General features: G+C 42.2%; 1 protein-coding gene across 1 annotated transcript in view; it reads right to left on the reverse strand.

Moving 5' to 3' along the window:
• Nucleotides 1–476: 476 nt before the first annotated feature.
• Nucleotides 477–20,780, reverse strand: part of LOC128658247 (calpain-8-like) — a 145,557-nt gene continuing 125,253 nt past the window's right edge. Inside the window, exons 10-11 of the mRNA XM_053712784.1 lie at nt 14,749–14,924; nt 477–587 (exon numbers count right to left, since the gene is read on the reverse strand). Of these exons, the coding sequence (XP_053568759.1) occupies nt 477–587; nt 14,749–14,924 (287 nt within the window). The remainder of the gene's footprint in view (nt 588–14,748; nt 14,925–20,780) is intronic.

Consider the following 20,780-nt stretch of genomic DNA (forward strand, 5'->3'; position numbering starts at 1 on the left):
ATATATTTGTAATAAAAAACTAGCACTAATATAATGTTATATAATTCTGCACTATGTGCAGAATTATATAACATTATTTTTTAGGTTTACTGGCACTTTAAATATAATTCGATAACGATAACATCATATTCTAAGGACAAGATTTATCAATTTGCAAGCGGACAGAATTCACACATTGTGAGCCTGTCCGCATCTTTTCGCAAATTGTGGGGCAAATGTGTTCCCCCTATTTCTTTGCACAAGGGAACACTCGTGCAATACTGCCCCCCTACCCACACTCAACCGATTGCGTGAAAGTAGGGCTTGTCAATAACCCCTATCAAATTAATTTGAGGTGATTTTCATCTGCAAACTCCAGTTTGGCGGACAGGGTTTACGAATCAGCTCCTTCATAAATTTCAGTTGCAGGCTCAATTGAGCGATCCTGCAACTGATCGTGGAATTCACCTCATAATATATCTTGTCCTATATGTCTATTAACATATTTTCCTCAGAGCTGTTTGCAGCTGGGTAAAGAATTTATTTTTCCAAAGACCGTAGCAGTTTGTATCTGCAGGATAACAGCAACAACGTACCTGTTCAGAGATCTGTAGAGAAAACAACAAAAAAAGTATTAAGAATATGATTACAAGTATAGAAGTTTTAATATATCAGGTGTAGAAAAACCCCCCACAAATAAATCAAACTAGTTTATGAAGTTTACTGTGACAGTCTACTGCATAATTGTTATTGTGTAAAAAAATAGATAATCCCTTAATTATCCATTCCCCAGTTTTTCAAAACCAACACGATTATATTAATTTACTTTTTACCTCTGTGATTATCTTGTATCTAAGCCTCTGCACACTGCCCTCTTATTTCAGTTCTTTTCACAGACTTGCATTATAGCCAATCAGTACTGACTAATAAATAACTTCACGGGAGTGAGCACAATGTTTTCTATATGGCACATATGATCTAGTGCTGTTTAGCTGTAAAAAAGTGTCAAAATGCATTGAGGTAAGAGGCAGCCTTCAAGGGCTTAGAAATTAATATATGAGCCTACCTAGGTTTAGCTTTCAACAAAGAATACCAAGAGAACAAAAAAATTTGATGATAAAAGTAAATTGGAAAGTTGTTTAAAATTGCTTGCCATATCTAAATCATGAAAGCTTAATTTTGAGCAGACTGTCCCTTTAAAGGGATAAAGAGACATTTTAGTGTAAAATGCTGAGATTTAAAGGGACATGGAAGCGAAAATCTTTCATGATTCAAAGAGTGTACAATTTTAAAAATCCTTAAAAGGACCTTAAACACCTGATGCAGATTCTGCAAACTAACTTCTGCTGTCAGTCCATAAATCTACTACAAATCTAGTAATAAAGTAGGTCCCCGGAACGTGCATAGTCGAGGGGAGGGGACTTTTGACCTGGGGAAGAATGAGGCCCAGGATTGGTTGTTAGGTCTAGTGGAGGGGGGAGGAGTTTTTAGAAGGCGGACTTAAGTGGCCAAGTGGGAAAGAAGCGGGAAATCACTTGACAGAATTTTTGTCTGGTGATAACAGGTTTTTCCCGCTCAGCTGGAGGATGGCATCGCTAGAAGATATGATGGGGCTTATCTTTCAAGCTCCGAATGGAGCTTGACGCCCCGTGTTTCTGGCGAGCCTGCAGGCTAAAGACCACTGCTCCATAACCCTGTCCGCCTGCTCTGAGGAGGCGTACAGGAATCGCTGGAATCGCCGGAATTCAACCTGATCGAGTACGATCGGGTTGATTGACACCCCCTGCTGGCGGCCGGTTGGTGCAATGCTGAATACGGAGAGCGTATTGTTCTCCGCATTCAGCAAGACATATAATAAATAGGCCTCAGCGGCTCAACTTAAAGAGACAGCTGAGTCCCGAGGTCTGGCTTGGCTTGAAAGCAGGCTCCGGTCATTGCTGGATGGGGGTGAAGAGGATGTGAGAGAACAGGTGGAGTCACGTTCACGTCCATTTTTCAGGTCAAGGCCTCCTGTCAGATTGAGTCCGGATGAGGCCAGGAGTGCTGGGAGAAGAAGGCGCCCCAGTGTGATTCCCTCCCAGCGACAGAGTTCAAAGAAGCCGACTTCTGCTCTGGAGGAGATTGCAGAGGTCCCGGTCTTGTCCCAATGCAGAGCAGCATAGCACAGAAGCAGAGGCCCTTACCGAAGTCAGTTGGTAAGAGTGTGATGACAGGTAAGAGGCTAGAACACGGTCTGTTGGGGCCTGAAAGTGCTGAACTTCAATACAGTGTTCAACTGAGGTGACAGCCTGGTTGGGCCAGAGGCAGTGTGTGAGGCCCCTACTTTGCCGGTTTCTTCATCAGGGTCCCCAGGGAGCAGTTAGGCCCTCAGGTTAGGGTGGTCCCGAGTGGGGAACTGCAGTTAAGGGGTTTTGTGGTCATAGAGGATGGAATGGTTTTCCCAGGTTCCCCCCGGAATATTTAGGTTAGGAAGGGGAAGGTTGTCACCCACGGTCACCGGATAATGGGGATGATGATTGGGAGGAATTAGGCAATTTGTCCTTGGGGTTAGAATCCTCTGAGGAGGAGATGCACCCCCCTTCTCCCATTCAAATTAGGCCCCAGGGTCAGCTGGGAAGTATATTAGAAGGGTCAGTCCCATATATCAGAGGCCATGAATTTTGTGGAATTCTAGGGTGGTTGGGTCATTGCGGTCCCAGGGTGATAGGGGTGTTTCAGTTAATCCTTCACTTTTGGGACACTGTATTGCAGATGAAAGAAGAGTGGAGACACAGTTCCTTATTTCAAGTGGCCTGAGTAATTGGAGAATGGACGGCAAGGTGGGTGAATCCTCTGGCCTGCAGGAGTCATGGACAGAAACCATAAGGTTGGACATGGAGGACCGCATTCAGCAGGATGAATGTACAGAAGGGGCAGCCTTTAAGTCGGTGAGTATGGCCAGAGACTTCGGACCAGGCCAGCAATTTAGGGGTGAGGGGAGAAATTTGCATTGTCAGAAGGAAGATTTCAGTAATAATGGACGGCCAGTGAGGCCTGGTAGAGGTGGGCAGGCTGCAAGGGGCAGACAACATAGAAAGTATTTATCAGAGGATGTAGGGATGCTGGGTGGGTCAGCACCTAAGAGGGGACGGGTTCGCGGCCTGTCTGTTGCAAATAAAAATGTTGTTGGGTCTGCACGGGTTGGGGTTTTGTCTCAATTTTCTTTATTACAGGATCACACACTCAAAAGACAACAAGGTATAGATTCAGAACCCAGTAGTGGGGGGATCCTTAGTATGCCGAGCACAACGGCTGAGGCCCGATCGGTTCAGCCCAGGCGGATGGAGGAGCATGGACAGGTGAGAGTGGGTATGCAGGGGTTGCTGCAGGTTCTAGTAGTCAAAGGAGCATATCTGAATGTGTGGGGGATTCTGTGTCAGGAACAATAGTAGCTGGGTTACGGGAACTGTTGGCTAAGATTGAAGGGGCCGAAAAAAGTGGGCCTCCTTCAATTGCTAGTGCTTGGGTTCCCCCTGCCGCTTCTTTGAAGGGGGCTGGGCCTGGGGAATTGCCTTTGACTCAAGGTCCAAAGGAGGTTATTGTGACGGGGATAAGGCCCCTGGGGTACCATCAGTTGCCACGGGGTGTCCCACTGTTAAAGTACTCGGGATTCAGAAATTAAGATAGCGGATACCGCGTTGGTGCGATCCTGCCTTTGCTCCATTGGCCCTTTGGGCATGCACTTGATAGCAGAGATTAGGGAAAAAATATACAAAAGAGAGTTCATCGAGTTGTTCTCCCTGTTAACCTTAGATCAATCCTTTGAAATCCCTGAGGATTCTAGGAAGGATTAGGCTAAAAAGGTTTTTAGGCGTTCGTTATCTTTGCAAGTGTGCTGGCGGGCAAGTTCCCTGACCAGGGTGCAGCGCTCTTTTGCTATTTATATGAGATTGCTGCTGCGCAACGGACGTACAGAGGGATGGCCTGGTGGGCCTATGATGAACAATTCCGGCAGCGACTATCGGTAAAACCTGACATGAACTGGGACAATAGGGACATGGGGTTGTGGATCAAAATCATGACCCCCCATCCAGAATGCACAGCCCTGTCGGGCTGGAGCCAGCAGTCAACTTCAAGGGGGATTGTCGGCAAGCATTTCAAAATGATTTTGTTTTGCCTAAAAGGAAAAAGTGCGCAAATGGGGAGCCTCGTGCAAATTCCGGCATGAGTGCTTGGGGTGCGGGGGGGGTCCATGCCTTCTCTAGGTGCTTCCAAAAAGTTAAGGCCGGAGGGAGCTCTGAGTTGCCTGAAAAGGGGGGCAACCCCGGTGAGGGTAAGCGCGATGGAGCGGTGGCTCGCCCAATACGCTAAAAGAAAAGGGTGTAGGGAGAAAGCTTTATTATTGTGGCACGGTTTTGAGTTTGGTTTCAGGATTCAATCTAATAAAGGGGTGGCTCATTTTAAGGGTAATTTAAAATCCGCTAGGGAGTGGCCAGGGGTTGTCCAGGCAAAACTTGACAAGAAAGTGGCATTGGGTAGAATGGCGGGTCCTTTCAAGGTACCTCCAATCCCTAACTTGGGTATTTCGCCCCTCGGATTGGTCCCTAAAAAGGACCCTGGCAAGTTCCGCATAATCCACCATCTGTTGTTTCCAAAAGGGGATTCGATGAATTATGACATCCCGGAGGAACTTGCATCAGTGTCTTACACTTCGTTTGATTTGGCCACCAAACTCGTAAAAGATGCGGGGCACAAGGCATGCCTAGCTAAAATTGATATTGAGGCGGCTTTCCGGTTGTTTCCTGTTCACCCTACATCTCACTATTTATTGGGATGTCGTTTCAGTGATTCTTTTTATGTGGACCTCTGCCTCCCAATGGGGTGTACCATCTCGTGTTCACTGTTGGACGTTTTTAGCACCTTTTTGGAATGGGTGATCAGGGCCCAGTCAGGGATTTTTTTGTTCGTGGGCCCGGCAGGAATGGATGTGTGTATCCAATTGAGGGATACTTGTTACCGAGTGGCCAATGATTTTGAAGTTCCGATTGCCAAAGAAAAATCGGAAGGACCTGTTACAGCCCTCAATTTTCTTGGAATTACCATCGATTCTGAGAGAATGGAGTGTCGGCTTCCGCTGGACAAGATTTGTGATATGGGGGGCATCATTCGCCATTTTTGGGGGATGTTGCCAATGTTTGCAACAATTCCTAAGTATACGGCCTCGGCTTGATGGCCCATTGTTGATGCATGGGGATGGATCTTTTTTGTCTCAATTCCAGTTCAGGGCGATTTTACATAAAGTTTAATTACGTTTGGGTTTGAATCCGGCTGAATTTGATTCTCATTAGTTTCGCATTGGGGCAGCTACTGAAGCTTCAGGGTTAGGGTTGGATGAGAAATTGGTTAAAAACATTGGGAGGTGGGGTTCTAAAAGATCTCATGTTTACATTCGCCCGGAATTAAGGGTGTGAGTGAATGATGCTTTGTTGTCTGTCTTTGTTTCTTTTAGGAAGGAAGAGCATTTGGGTGATAGGGCATTCCTTAGTCTATTGGGCCAGGAATGAGGCGAGGAAGAGAGTAGATGGCCTTCAGTTGGGGTGCCCCCCGGATCTTTGGGTGGTAAAATGGTTTGGAGTCCGGGGACTTCAATGTGAAGGAGTGTTACCAATGTTTGTTGAGTATTGTAAACAATTTCCCCCTCCGGACATATTGATTGTACATGCGGGTGGGAACAATTTAGGCTTTATCTCACAGAGGGAGTTGGTGAGGAGAATCAAGAGAGATCTGGGAAGGATAAAGGACCTGTATCCGACAATTAGGATTGTTTGGTCTAATATTCTGCCAAGAATGGTTTGGAGAGCGGCATGGGACTTGTTTAGGTTGGAAAGGAGCAGGAGTAGAGTTAATAAGTTGATTGATTCTTTTATCAGGCGGGTTGGGGATACTGTAACACGTCACCCGGATTTGGATGAAGTGGGTCAAGGGGTGTTTTATCTGAAGGATGGCGTTCACCTTAATGAGTTTGGCCTGCAGCTGTTTCTGTTAGATTTTAAGGAAGTTCTAAAAGAACTGGTGGGTGTGGCAGGACTGGACTGATGAATCAGGCCAGTCATTGGCGGGGGTGCTAGTTCCTTCACAGTAGAAAAAGGAATATGGCCAAGTGAGTGGTGTGTTTACCAATTGCCTCTCCATGGGGTGGGAGTGCACGTGGTATATATTTATAGGGGCATGGGGTCCCCTAGGAAAAAATGGAAATACGATTTTGATGGGCTCAGCAATGAATTAGTTGGGTCCAGTGGAATGATGGCCATGTTACCAGTAAGGGAACTAGCACCACTTGATGGTACAGTTATGATATAATGAAATTTGATGATCACAAAGTTATTAATCACAATGTAGTGATGGTTATTTATATAAGTGTTATTTATAAGTTATTTAATGATTTATATTTAATAAAGGGGCTGTGGCCAATTTTAAACCAAAGTTATTTCTCGGCTTATTTATTATTTGTGTGTTTGTAAAATAAGATAAGTACCATGGGAGGGCCGGGACTTGAGGACTTGGAAGGTCAAGGATTTTTAGGCAGTCTGTGCAGCTTACCCCCATTGCATTTAAGAAGAGTGTTGTTAAACAGAATGGTGATACTGAGCTTAATTCTGCTATGTATGCTGCCATGTTGTAACGCACGTTACTCACAGGCACAGCAGTCACGTGATGCACACGGCAGATAATCTTATTAATGAGTTTAGAGAAGGGTTACCAGAATGCTCTATCACAGTGGTGCTAAGTGAGTGCTGTATTAGCTGTATAAACTTTTTTCATATGTGCCTCATATTTATATAAATAAATATTCCGTTTGCGCATGCATTGTATTAATATCAAAGAACTCAAAACTTTTTCTACGTCTGCACTATTGAGTGCACGGCTAGCGGAACTAGTGTTGTTTTAGCTAATAGCAAGCTGGAGTTACATGGAGGGGGGAAGAAGGAGCTGAAGATACACGGATGGGGGAGTGGCATGCTCCATGGGAAGAAGGGAGCTGAATAACGCTGCAAATACATTTACTAGAAGATTTATGCACTTTAGTATATGAATCTTCTAGTAAATGTATACATTTACTAGAAGATTTATATACTAAAGTGCATAAATCTTCTAGTAAATGTATTTGCAGCGTTATTCAGCTGCCTTCTTCCCATGGAGCATGCCACGCCTTCCTCCCCCTCCGTGTAGCTTCAGCTTGCTATTAGCTAAAACAACAGTTCCTCTAGTCGTGCACTCAATAGTGCAGACGTATTTCTTCTAACTTTGAAAAAGTTTTGAGTTCTTTGATATTAATAAAATGCATGCACAAACGGAATATTTATTTATATATATGTTATTAGTCACCTCTTTCTTTTGGTATCCTTAGTTAAATCTTAGCTCTTTTCATAAGAGCATAAATTGAGGTAGGCTCAGGAGCATGCATGTGTCATGCAATATATGGCAGCAGCATTTGTAACAATGTTATACATATAATGCTCATGAAATGTGTACGCTTCTGAGCCTACCCCATATGTTCTCATGGATACGTTTCCACAAAGAAAACCCAAGAGGAAAATGTGATAACATAAGTAACAAGCGGCTAGATTACGAGTTTTGCGTTATACTGAAAAAGCCCCGTTATCAGGTTATAACGCTGCTTTTTCACTACCGCTGGTATTACGAGTCTTGCAGATCTAGGGGCAACGCACACTTTTTTGACCTTACCGCAAATCAACTTACGCAATTTGTGTATAGTCTATTTTCAATGGGACTTCCATAGCGCCGGTATTACGAGTTTGTCCTGGAAGGCCAAAAAGTGAGCGGTACACCCTATCCCATCAAGATTCGTACCGCATTTTAAAGTCAGTAGTTATGAGTTTTACACTACAAAGCCGTAGCATAAAACTCATAACTAAAGTGCTAAAAAGTACACTAACACCCATAAACTACCTATTAACCCCTAAACCGAGGCCCTCCCGCATCGCAAACACTAAAATTAAATTTTTAACCCCTAATATGCCGCTCTGGACATCGCCGCCACTATAATAAACATATTATGTTCCAATCAGCCAATAGAATGCGAGCTCAATCCTATTGGCTGATTGGATCAGCCAATAGGATTGAAGTTTAATCCTATTGGCTGATTGCATCAGCCAATAGGATTTTTTCAACCTTAATTCCAATTGGCTGATAGAATTCTATCAGCCAATCGGAATCTAAGAGACGCCATCTTGGATGACATCATTTAAAGGTACCTTCATTCAGCAAGAAGACGTCGATTGAAGAGGATGCTCTGTGCCAGATGTCTTGAAGATGGAGCCGCTCCTCGTCGGAAGAATGAAGATAGAAGATGCCATTTGGGTGAAGACTTCTGCCCGTCTGGAGGACCACTTCTGCCGGCTTTGTTGAGGAAATCTTGCCGCTTGGATGAAGACTTCTCCCGGTAAGTGGATCTTCGGGGGTTAGTGTTAGGATTTTTTAAGGGTGTATTGGGTGGGTTTTATTTTTAGGTTAGGGCTTTTGGCAGCAATAGAGCTAAATGCCCTTTTAAGGGTAATGCCCATCCAAATACCCTTTCCAGGGCAATGGGGAGCTTAGGTTTTTTTAGTTAGGGTTTTATTTGGGGGTTTGGTTGTGTGGGTGGTGGGTTTTACTGTTGGGGGGGTTGTTTGTATTTTTTTTACAGGTAAAAAAGCTGATTTCTTTGGGGCAATGCCCCGCAAAAGGCCCTTTTAAGGGCTATTGGTAGTTTAGTTTAGGCTAGGGTTTATTTAATTTTTGGGGGCCGTTTTTATTTTGATAGGGCTATTAGAGTAGGTGTAATTAGTTTAAAGATCTTGTAATTTCTTTTTATTTTCTGTAATTTAGTGGGGGTTTCTTTGAAATTTAGCTAATTTTATTGAATTTAGTTAATTGTATTTAATTTAGGGAATTTATTTAATTGTAGGGTTAGGTTAGGCGTTAGTGTAACTTAGGTTAGGTTTTATTTTACGGGTACATTTGTATTTATTTTAGCTAGGTAGTTAGTACATAGTTAATAACTATTTAGTAACTATTCTACCTAGTTAAAATAAATACAAACTTGCCTGTAAAATAAAAATAAACCCTAAACTAGCTACAATGTAACTATTAGTTATATTGTAGCTAGCTTAGGGTTTATTTTATTTAGTTTTAAATAGGAATAATTTAGGTAATACTTATAGGTTTTATTTAGATTTATTTTAATTATATTTAAGTTAGGGGGTGTTAGGGTTAGGGTTAGACTTAGGTTTAGGGGTTAATAAATATAGTGGCGGAGACGTTGGGGGCGGCAGATTAGGGGTTAATAAATGTAGGTAGATGGCGGCGATGTTAGGGGCGGAAGATTAGGGGTAAATAATATTTAACTAGTGTTTGCGATGCAGGAGTACAGCGGTTTAGGGGTTAATATGTTTATTATAGTGGCGGCGACGTTGGGGGCAGCAGATTAGGGGTTAATAACATTATTTAGGTGTCTGCGATGTTGTGGGCAGCAGATTAGGGGTTAATAATATAATGTAGGGGTCGGCGATGTTGGGGGCAGCAGATTAGGGATTCATAAGTATATTGTAGGTGGCGGCGATGTCCGTAGAGGCAGATTAGGGGTTAATAAGTATAATGTAGGTGTCAGCGATGTCGGGGGGGCGACAGATTAGGGGTTAATAAGTGTAAGATTAGGGGTGTTTAGACTCGGGGTTCATGTTAGGGTGTTAGGTGTCAACATAAATTTTGTTTCCCCATAGGAATCAATGGGGCTGCGTTACTGAGATAAACGCTGTTTTTTTGCAGGTGTTAGACATTTTCTCAGCCGGCTCTCCCCATTGATGTTTATGGGGAAATCGTGCACGAGCACGTATAACCAGCTCACCGCTGACTTAAGCAGCGCTGGTAATGGAGTACGGTATGGAGCACAATTTTGCTCTATGCTCACTTCTTGCCTTTTAACGCCGGGTTTGTAAAAACCTGTAATACCAGCTCTGTAGGAAAGTGAGCGGTGAGAATAAAGTGCAAGTTAGTACCGCACCCCTCTTACCGCAAAACTCGTAATCTACCTAAAGATATTTAAAACTGTACTATCTGATCCATGTCCTTTTAAAGGGACAGTAAAGTCAAAATTATACTTTCTTCCAGTCATATTACTATATATAACTAATCCTTTTATATTAAATCTCAAGGTGGTTACTGTCCCTTATAGGTTGCCTCATTATATTAGAAACAATTTTCACACAAAAAAGTCTACCCAAACTGATAATTCAGAGTTCTGACAAGTTACATTTAGCCACCAATCAGCAAGCGCTACCCAGGTGCTGAACCAAAATATGCTGGCACCTAAGCTTACATTCCTGCCTTTCAAATAAAGATACCAAGAGAACGAATAAAATTGATAAATAGGAGTAAATTAGAAAGTTGCTTAAAATTGCATGCTCTATTTGAATAATGAAAGAACAAAAATTGTTTTTCACGTCCCTTTTATGATTAACAAATGTTAGCAATTTTCCATTGCACGACAGAGACTGGAGATCCTTTGCAGGATTTAGTACCCGAACCTTTCAACATTCTACAAGATGATTCGTTGATGAGTGCAGGGTCTTAAAGGGCCACTAAAGCCAAAATGACAGTTTCATGATTTAAATAAAGGGGCCTATCTATCAAGCTCCGAAAGGAGCTTGACGGCCCGTGTTTCTGGCGAGTCTTCAGTCACAAAAACCGCTGCTCCATAACCTGTCCGCCTGCTCTGAGCAAGTACGATCGGGTTGATTGACAGCTCCCTGATGGCGGCCGATTCGCCGCGAGTCTGCAGGGGGCGGCGTTGCACCAACAGCTCTTGTGAGCTGCTGGTGCAATGCTGAATACGGAGAGTGTATTGCTCTCCGCATTCAGCGAGGTCTTGCGGACTTGATCCGCAGTGTCGGATCAGGTCTGCAAGACCTTTCTTAAATAGGGGCCAAAGCATGCAAATTACAAACAACTTTCCAACATACTTCCATAATCAAAATCAGTACACTCTTTTTATATGCACACTTTGAGGCTCCAGCTACTACTGAGCATGTGTTAATGTGCACAGTATATAATATGCATTTTGTGATTGGCTGATAGCACATAGCTTTAACTGATAATAACTGCAAAAAAAATCACTTTATACTAACTTTATTACCATGGCAAGCTTTGTTGTCTGCAGACTAAAGCCCAGATTGGCTCTGTGACATGAGTCACCAAGATCTGAGGGTCTGTTATGGAACATTCTTTAGGCAGGAGGTACATGGGCTTAAGGATACCCAGAGACTTAATGGAAAGGTGGAATTTTATATGCTGGACAACCCATGTACTTTCATAACTCTGTCTTATGTCCATGTCACCCTGTATCCATAAATACAGGATGGTTACAGGGTGTGCGTGCCCCTTGTGGGGGCAATTGTGACTCTATAAACCAAGTGGGCATAAAGGACTTAATAGTTAATAAGAGCTGTTCTTATATTCTGTAATAAGATGTATTTTATTTACGTTTCTAATCTGATTGTGTCTCAGGAGTCTGTCTGGGTAAACTGATTGTGTTCCTGTGTGATTATGTTAAGTAGACTGCCCAACATCAGATTGTCTGAGTAAACTTTCTTCCCCAGTTAATTAACTTGATATGTTAATCTGTTTTACCTGTGAATAGACAATTGTTAGAGGTTAGATGTATTGTTCATATGTTTGCTTTACTGTTTAACCAATTCCCTATGTAACCTGAAGCTCTATAAATCTGGAATGCCAGGGTGTATAAATCTGTGTGCTGCTTTCAAATAAAGTGTTCATTTTTGTGTTCAGACAACTGAGTGTTGCCTCAGTTCTGTTCACCTATATACCTTTAGACTGCGATCAAAGGGAGATACCAGGAGCTATTGCTTTGGATAAAAGGATGTCCAGGACAAGGGAAGTGTTCTGATGGAGGTACTCATTCGGGGTACCAGGCGGTCCATCACATCTGGTGGCAAGCACTGGGATTGATTTCTTGTCCTGCTGACAGAGGAGTAGCGGCACTGTCACCCGCAGCTATGGAAACGGAGCTCCTATGGCGAATGCAGCAAGTGCTGACCCACCTTGATGAACATGTTTCTGCACAGGACAAGCTGGGTTGGAGGGATGTGCCATCTAGCTATCATTCCCTAAGCAGCACTACAAAGATGCGCCAATGGCAGCCAGTGAAGGATCGCAGCCAGAAGATTATAGATGATGCAGTGGAAAAATTCCACAGCAGAGTGCGGAGAAGGTTGTCAATCTACGGAGCCAACCCATCCGAAGCAGCAGCAGTCCAGGTAATGAACACCGAAGTGGTGAAGCAGATCACCAGGTATCGGAATATTCGGACAGCTGAGATGCTGGGATCAGATACCTCTAAATGGGAAGTTCCAAAGTCTCCCTTGCTGTTTTATGAGGGCAAGTACCAGAGGAGATGTGCCTGGAATGGAGAGCCTTGATTCGGCTAGAGATGTGGGAAGATGCACTGGAGAATTGGTATGGCTGCAGAGGCAAAGTCCTGTCCTCCCCAGAACAACATTTCGGGGACTAGGTAAACTTGTGGCTCTGCTTACTGAGAGGACAACCCACAGGTGAGGGGATAGCCGAACTGAAGTGTCTGGTGCAAAGAGAGGTCGAGCTTGAGGATCGGTACAGAGCGTTATATTGGTTTGCAGACAGGTGGCAGTCGAGGGCAGAAATGCACTATTCCCCGGAAGGTGATGACTTTGGTGGCCCCGGCTTATTATGGGAAGTATTTGAGGAGAAAATTGACTTTGGCAGTCCTGAGGGATATCGATTCTGGGACATTCAAAGCAAGAGGTGGGAGCTTTTACAGCCATCAGAAGCACTTGCCTTAGAGCCTGACCTGACATGGCTTATCTATCAGGAATGGTACCTTGAGGTGAATTACCTAGAACTACTGGAAAGTGGTCCTTTACTTACTTCAGAGGCAGTGGATCTAGTGGACTTCATATCAACGGATGTTGGTCCGGGAGGTGTGGATGAAACAGTGGTCTCCACACGTGGAGTGCAGGGATACGGGGAAGTCGGCCCAGGTCCCCAATCCCCTGGCATGGGGACCCTAGTCACCCTGTTATCTCCCCAGCTGGACCCAGAGATTGTGGATCTAATTAGCATTTCCTCTGAGCTGTCAGATGCGGATTACCCAACAGAAGAGCAGGCAACAGGGCAAAGTGTTGTTGGCCTCTGCCCATCCCTAACCGGCACCCCAGAAAACAGGGATGACAGCCTCACGCTGGTAGAGGGAACAGAGGAGCATGCAGCTATCCGAGCAGAGCAGCTGGCATTGGGACCAAGAGATGTCGGCCTCTCTCCGCAAGAAATGGGAGATTCCTATCCTTTACACGTGGATGGGACTACAGTCTCCACCTGTATTCTCCAGGGATGCTGGGCAGTTAGCCCAGATCCACAACAGCATGTTGGAGTAAGCTTAGCCACCCTGTCTTCTCTCCAGAGAATGAAAGGACTCCAGGGAGAAGGGACAGTCGGCACTTTTCCCCAGCAGCGGGTATGTTCTATGAGAGAGGCAGAGGTCGGCCGGGGGAGTGATGCTCTGTTTGGGACAATTTGTTTGGGGTACTGTGTGGATTCGGGCATTGGGGGAATGGATCTAAGGACTAACTTCGAAGTCAACCCGTCTGGGGTCTCCTCCTGTGTTAGTCTCCTTCCGAAGGGGGAGATATGTGACGTGAGTCACCTAGATCTGAGGGCCTGTTATGGAACATTCTTTGGGCAGGAGGTACATGGGCTTAAGGATACCCAGAGACTGCATGGAAATGTGGAATTGTATATGCTGGACAACCCATGTACTTTCATAACTCTGTCTTATGTCCATGTCACCCTGTATCCATAAATACAGGATGGGTACAGGGTGTACGTGCTCCTTGTGGGAGCAATTGTGACTCTATAAACCAAGTGGGCATAAAGGACTTAATAGTTAATTAGAGCTGTTCTTATATTCTGTAATAAGATGTATTTTATTTACGTTTCTAATCTGATTGTGTCTCAGGAGTCTGTCTGGGTAAACTGATTGTGTTCCTGTGTGATTATGTTAACTAGACTGCCCAACATCAGATTGTCTGAGTAAACTTTCTTCCCCAGTTAATTAACTTGATATGTTAATCTGTTTTACCTGTGAATAAACAATTGTTAGAGGTTTGATGTATTGTTCATATGTTTGCTTTACTTTTTAACCAATTCCCTATGTAACCTGAAGCTCTGTAAATCTGGAATGCCAGGGTGTATAAATCTGTGTGTTGCTTTCAAATAAAGTGTTCATTTTTGTGTTCAGACAACTGAGTGTTGCCTCAATTCTGTTCACCTATATAACTTTAGACTGCAGTCAAAGGGAGATACCAGGAGCTATTGCTTTGGATAAAGAGATGTCCAGGACAAGGGAAGTGTTCTGACGGAGGTACTCATTCGGGGTACCAGGCGGTCCGTCACAGGCTCATTCATATAAGGCAAATCATGGATGGAATTTGGCTATTGAAAATGAATTGCAGTTAAAAGGATTTGAATTTGTTTAAAAAAACAAACCATTGGCTGATATGTTATTTTACAGCAACACAACACTTACAAGGTGTTTACTGTCCCTTTAAGGTTCTCATTTATATCTGTCACTATTAGCCACAGCACATTAAATGGGATATACTTCTCATACAACATAACAAGGTTGTTCTTCTGCAGTCAGAAAACTATATATAAATAGTAATATTTCATCATACTAACTTGATAAATATAGAAGCCAATTGTCAGTAGTTTTTCTCCTGTAGGTTTGTTCTTTCTGCGGTTCTTTTGCATTAAGCCAACAATCACAGTACAACATGGCTGCTCTGTAGAACCTTCATGATCATCATCTGGCTCTTCCAACCTTATCCTGAACTGGGGGTTGGTGCAGTACGTATCTTTATGTAAAAACAAAAGAAAAAAAGTTTATGTTTATTTTTAGCATATACAATTGATGGTCAGTATTAAACAGATGGCTTTGGTCATTTAAAGGGAGAGTTTACTATAAAATCGGTTTTACCAGGATCAGATTACAAGTGAAGCGCAAATTAACTCTCCCGCTTGAGCATTAATTGCGCTTGAAGTAAGATTTTTGTACTCGTCGGGTTGTGTTCGTATTATGAGGTGAAAGTAAACTGTTTTCGCTCTTGCAGTAATGCGCGTTCACGTATTTCCCCATAGAAGTCAATGGATAAAAAAAGTTGAAACAACAAACAAACACCCCACTCTCGCACAAACCCAATTGCATATTCTAATTTGCGCTAACCCGACATGAAAATATGAATATTTCAAGTTCCAATGTTCTGCACATAACTGAATATGTTCTATTTATTCATAAATACATATTTCTACATATAGCTGATGATTTTCTGGTGCAATATATATCTATACCTATATATATATATATATATATATATATAAACATGGACGGGGACTGCACTCTCAGACTGGACTGCTTACACATCCTATTACCCTGAAACATGCACAGCCCTGGGTGCTCAATAGCACTCACAGGTAGCTGCACCGTCCCCAGACTCCCAGGCAGTTAACCCCAGACAGGTCTGGATGCAAGGCTTGCATTGTTTGGCTGTATTAGGGATCCAGGTTTTGGTAGAGACCTTAACATGGTACTTGGGCTTGTCCCATTTGGACAGATGCAGTAAATAACTGTTCCAGTTTTGCTTTTAATCTTAGCTGAGTGCTTGCAAGTCAGTGCTGGACTTCCTCTGTGTGCTGTGTTAAATTGTTTTGTAATTTTCCCTATGGGTCTTGCACCCAGACCTGTCTGGGGTTTACTGCCTGGGACTCTGGAGACGGTGCAGCTACCTGTGAGTGCTATTGTGCACCCAGGGCTGTACATGTTGCAGAGTTATAGGATGTGTACCCAGTCCAGTCTGACAGTGCAGTCCCCTTCCATTTTGTATATGTCTAGAGTGATTACATAAGTCTGTGCACCCTTGACTTGTTCCCAGTTTGTTTGATTGAGAACTTGCATTGTTTGGCTGTATTAGGGACCCAGGTTTAGAGAGAGATCATGAAGTGATACCTGGGCTTGTCCTATTTGGCCAGATGCGGTAACTAACTCTCCCATTTTTGCTTTTAATCTTAGCTGAGTGCTTGCAAGTGAGTGCTGGACTTCCTCTGTGTCCTATATAGGAAGTATACTGTATATATATATATAGGCATCCACGAACCAGGATTTTCACCAAAGCATATGATCAAATTTATTGACGTTTCGGGGATTTACCCTTCTTCAGAACATTTTTTACACACCAAAACCGTGCTTAAATAGTGTACAAACACACACATTACATCCTACTTCCTGTGAAAAAAAGTGCCAAAATGTGCATCATACCCGGTATTCATTGATATCTTTACATAGGTGTCAGATCCTTACACAACATAAACAATATTATATCTAATATTTTTAGGGATATACATTCCTACAGTACATGCACATCATCAAACAATATGTGCCACTGTTGCCTACAGCCTTATCGTGTAACCAGAAGTTGTCATCTTACATCTTATTCGGTTTTGTAAATACCGGAACTTCCCCAAAATGGCTATTTCCGGCCAGTGCCGTGTACCATATTAATTATGCTAATTGTAAACCAACATAATCAAGAATTATGATAATAAGATTGTATTATAGGGGTAATATGTGTTCACTTACCTAAATTTTTTTCTTGATTAACAAATAGGGTTTTATGAGGTTTTGCTTTCTAAGTAAGTTTAGAAAGTGCTAGGGCAACTCTTGTATTACCCCACAGATAGGCTGTAATTGATCTCTTATCACATGCTTTTTTATTATCTTTTCACAACAGGGGAGTGCTAGCTCATGTGAGCCATGTAAATAACATTGTGCTCATGCCCGTGGGTTGTGGCAGACACTGCACCAATTGGAATTTTATAAAATGCAAGTCAATAGATAATAAATAAATAAAAAGTCATGTGATCAGGGGGCTGTCAGAAGAGGCTTAAATAGCACAGGTGTTTCAGCGCTAAAATCTAAAAAGGATACCTAAGCCACTCTCCACTATCTCCCCAAGATAGAAAAATGGAACAAACAATATGGTAAATGAGAGGGCGCTAAAAGCTGGGTATACTTAACACACCTAATTGATTTAGATTTATATCAAAAGTAAGAATTCATCAAAGACAGTATTAATTTAATCAATCATTTACTGGTGGGAATGTTCCCTATTTTGTGCAATACATAAATTCATAAAAACAATTTTCTGACACATAAAATATTTAACAAGATATCTTCAACTTATACTTTATGGATTACCACCCTGATGAAAAAATAATAACAAGCGCTTAAAAATAAAATTGATTAAATGAGTTTTGTTCTGGTAAATCAGCAACTTCTTACTTCTACGCGTTTCACCCGTGTATATGGGCTTTTTCAACAGTCCCTCAGGTTACTCACACGCAGGGAGCGGCGTACCTTAGCCGGTCACTTCCCCACGGAGGGAGTGGTGAATCCTGTGCCGGAGACTAGGAGCTGCAGTATACAAGGCTGCCCACACGCAAGGAGCGTGTTGCGACAAAGGACCACAGAATCTCGGACGGATTACAGCAACATTTGGTTACAGCTGCTGCAACTATCTGTGAGTTAAAGCTACACACATAACAAAGTAAAGATACAAAGTATCCAAAATAAGAAACATTTTGTCGTTTTTACCAATTATATTGATTATAATCACGGAGACAAGTCTCATACGTAATATACCCTAACAAACATAAGGGATTCCATCTGCTGAAGATATAATATGGACTATAGAGACGGTCTTTTATATTCTGGAATAAATTGATTTTAAGGTTTTAAGCATTTAATCAATTTTATTTTTAAGCGCTTGTTATTATTTTTTCATCAGGGTGGTAATCCATAAAGTATAAGTTGAAGATATCTTGTTAAATATTTTATGTGTCAGAAAATTGTTTTTATGAATTTATGTATTGCACAAAATAGGGAACATTCCCACCAGTAAATGATTGATTAAATTAATACTGTCTTTGATGAATTCTTACTTTTGATATAAATCTAAATCAATTAGGTGTGTTAAGTATACCCAGCTTTTAGCGCCCTCTCATTTACCATATTAGAAGAGGCTTAAATGCAAGGTAACCACAGACGTAAAAAGTGTATTAATATAACTGTGTTGGTTATGCAAAACTGAGGAATGGGTACTAAAGGGATTATCTATCTTTTTAAACAATAAATATTTTTGAGTTGACTGTCCCTTTAACTGTATTTGTTTTATATCCTGTGAATGAACCATAATCTTTGAGAATTTGCATTAGGCATGGAATATTCTTATTTGTATTGCTCATAAAATCAGATCACCTGCATGCAGTGATAAGACCAGATGCTTATTACCAATAGATATTCCATCTAATTCTTTTCTAAGGAGGATGGCTAATGGCTCTATGGCTAAATTAAAAAGATAAGGTGGGGGCGGAGCCAACTTTCAAGACAACCAGACGTGTGTGTTAAGTGCTCCTTGTTCTTATATGTTATATAACTAATGTTTATCGATATCTAAGGTAATTATTACTGCAACAAAAGGGGTCCCTATCAGGCACAGCGTTGATGGTGGCATTGGGAGCTCTTGGATAGTTGTTTTTAGCTACCCAGAATACAAGTTACAATGGAGGACAAGAATAGCTGGCAGCGAGCTGTGACGCAGCTTCTACAGGCTCACTTTGACAACCTAGAGCGGACTCTGCATGAGTGTTTTGCTGGCATAATGGTGAGAGAGGATAACAATGTGCAGCCAGCTAATCTTCATCTTGCCCATACTATGAACTCTACCGCTCCTACTATCTATCAGATTAGCTGTATTGCAGTGTCGGCTCCTGAGATCTCGTGCAGCCATGTTAATTCCTCACAGCAGGAGGACACTTATTACTACCGCTGCAGAGATGGGCTGAATTGTTATGATGTATGTGGGGGTTGACCTGCCACAAATCCTGTCTCCAGATCGGTTACTGATCCGGCGTATCTCAAGAGAGACCTAACCTTGTCACTGAACTTACCTTTGAGCGCAACGTGCGTGGTTTCTGTAGGTGGCAGCCATGTTTGGGAAGTTTCTCCTCAATTTTGTGTCGGCAGAGCTGCACACGATGTGTCAGTGACTTTTCCAGGGGCTGAAGCTGTGCTGCACTGGGGAAGCTGCGCTCTGATTCTAGATAGCTTTGAAGAGCAACTACCACAGAGTGAGGAGCTATCGCTTGGTCATAAGCTGCTTCTGACCCATTTTGAAGAAGGCTAAAATGGATAATTAGCAGGTCTTTTCCTAACTAACTGCCATTTAACTGTCTATGTGAAACATTACTGTTTGGGTTCTGTTGTTTTACTTCTCCCATTGCTTGCCCTACTGACTGGATAGATTAAGAGTTGGAGTGTGACAATGCGGCCAGTGTTACCCAGATCTCTCCTAACCCTCTATAGGTTTATGAATATGGATCTACTTCTCATTTGTGGCACCTTACTAGTAGTTAGAACACTCACTAAAGGAAAATAATGAGTCATTTTCTGCATGTGGACTGGACATAAACAATAGCTGTCTTATTATTCATAAATTTATTCAGGCTTAATTTAGATGTTTGCACTAGTTATTTGTTTTTCTATGTTTGCCTGTTATGTTATGCATTGGAGATGCTTGGGGGTTGCTTAGATCAGATATCCCCATCCATACTATCTAGTGGGTTACATAGCACTATATTATTTAAACCATTTATGCTAAAACAAGTCACATTACTGAATCTGGTCTTAAAACTAACGTTCCTGTTTACAAGTTGCAATTACCATTCTCCACCACGGGGGGGGGGGGGGGGGGGGGGGGAGTCATGGTCTGATTATAACTTGTTCATCATTACTTTATGTGCTTTTACAGCTTACTCTTCTTGTTACTCTAATCCCCCTCACGAATCTCAACCCAGTGTGTATGGAGCTGCTTTCCCTAGGCTTACAGCATATCTCTACATACATATAGGCTATGATCAGGTTGTTGTACTTATCCAATAACTAGGCTGGCTCCCCTAACTAATGTCAATCCTGTCTGAAGCCTTAACACTTACATCTCTGGGTTGCTCACAAGCCCTCTCATGTCTTAGATAGTTGTCTTCTTCTGTTTCTATCTGTTGGATGGCAAGCTTTTGTTGTCTGGGGTAATTCATTAACCCTATTACAGCTTCTCTTGCAGTAATTTCTAGTTTCAAGGTTATAACTCACATAATGTTACTGTATTTTTCTATTCACTTTTAGATATGGAAATTTTGTCATGGGTGACGCATTACTAGTCTATAATTTAGTAACTGGGCATTGGAATTGTGGGCCCTCTCCTGTAATAATATTTGCTGCATATATATATATATATTTTGAGTGTCCGGCACGGAATCCACCGCACCCTTTTTAATATTATATAAGTTTGACCATGCATGGTGTATTGTGATATTCCCCTTGATTATATTTGATAGGATGTTCCTAGCTATCTATTCATATAATATTATTGTTCTTAAATGTTTTTGAGGGCTTGGATGTCTGTGGCCGGGATGTCTAAACCTTTTCATTCTCACATTTATAGGTATGTTGGGTAGAATATATGGATTGGGGACCTTATAACTAGTGAAGGAATGTTAACATTTAATACTCACATGCTTGATTAGTATTAAAGTTTAGGGTGACACAGTGGATATACATGTCTTGTACTCCCCCACCTTAGGTATGTGCCATTGAATGCAGG

The sequence above is a fragment of the Bombina bombina genome, chromosome 4, assembly GCF_027579735.1.
Source record: "Bombina bombina isolate aBomBom1 chromosome 4, aBomBom1.pri, whole genome shotgun sequence".
Lineage (NCBI taxonomy): Eukaryota > Metazoa > Chordata > Amphibia > Anura > Bombinatoridae > Bombina > Bombina bombina.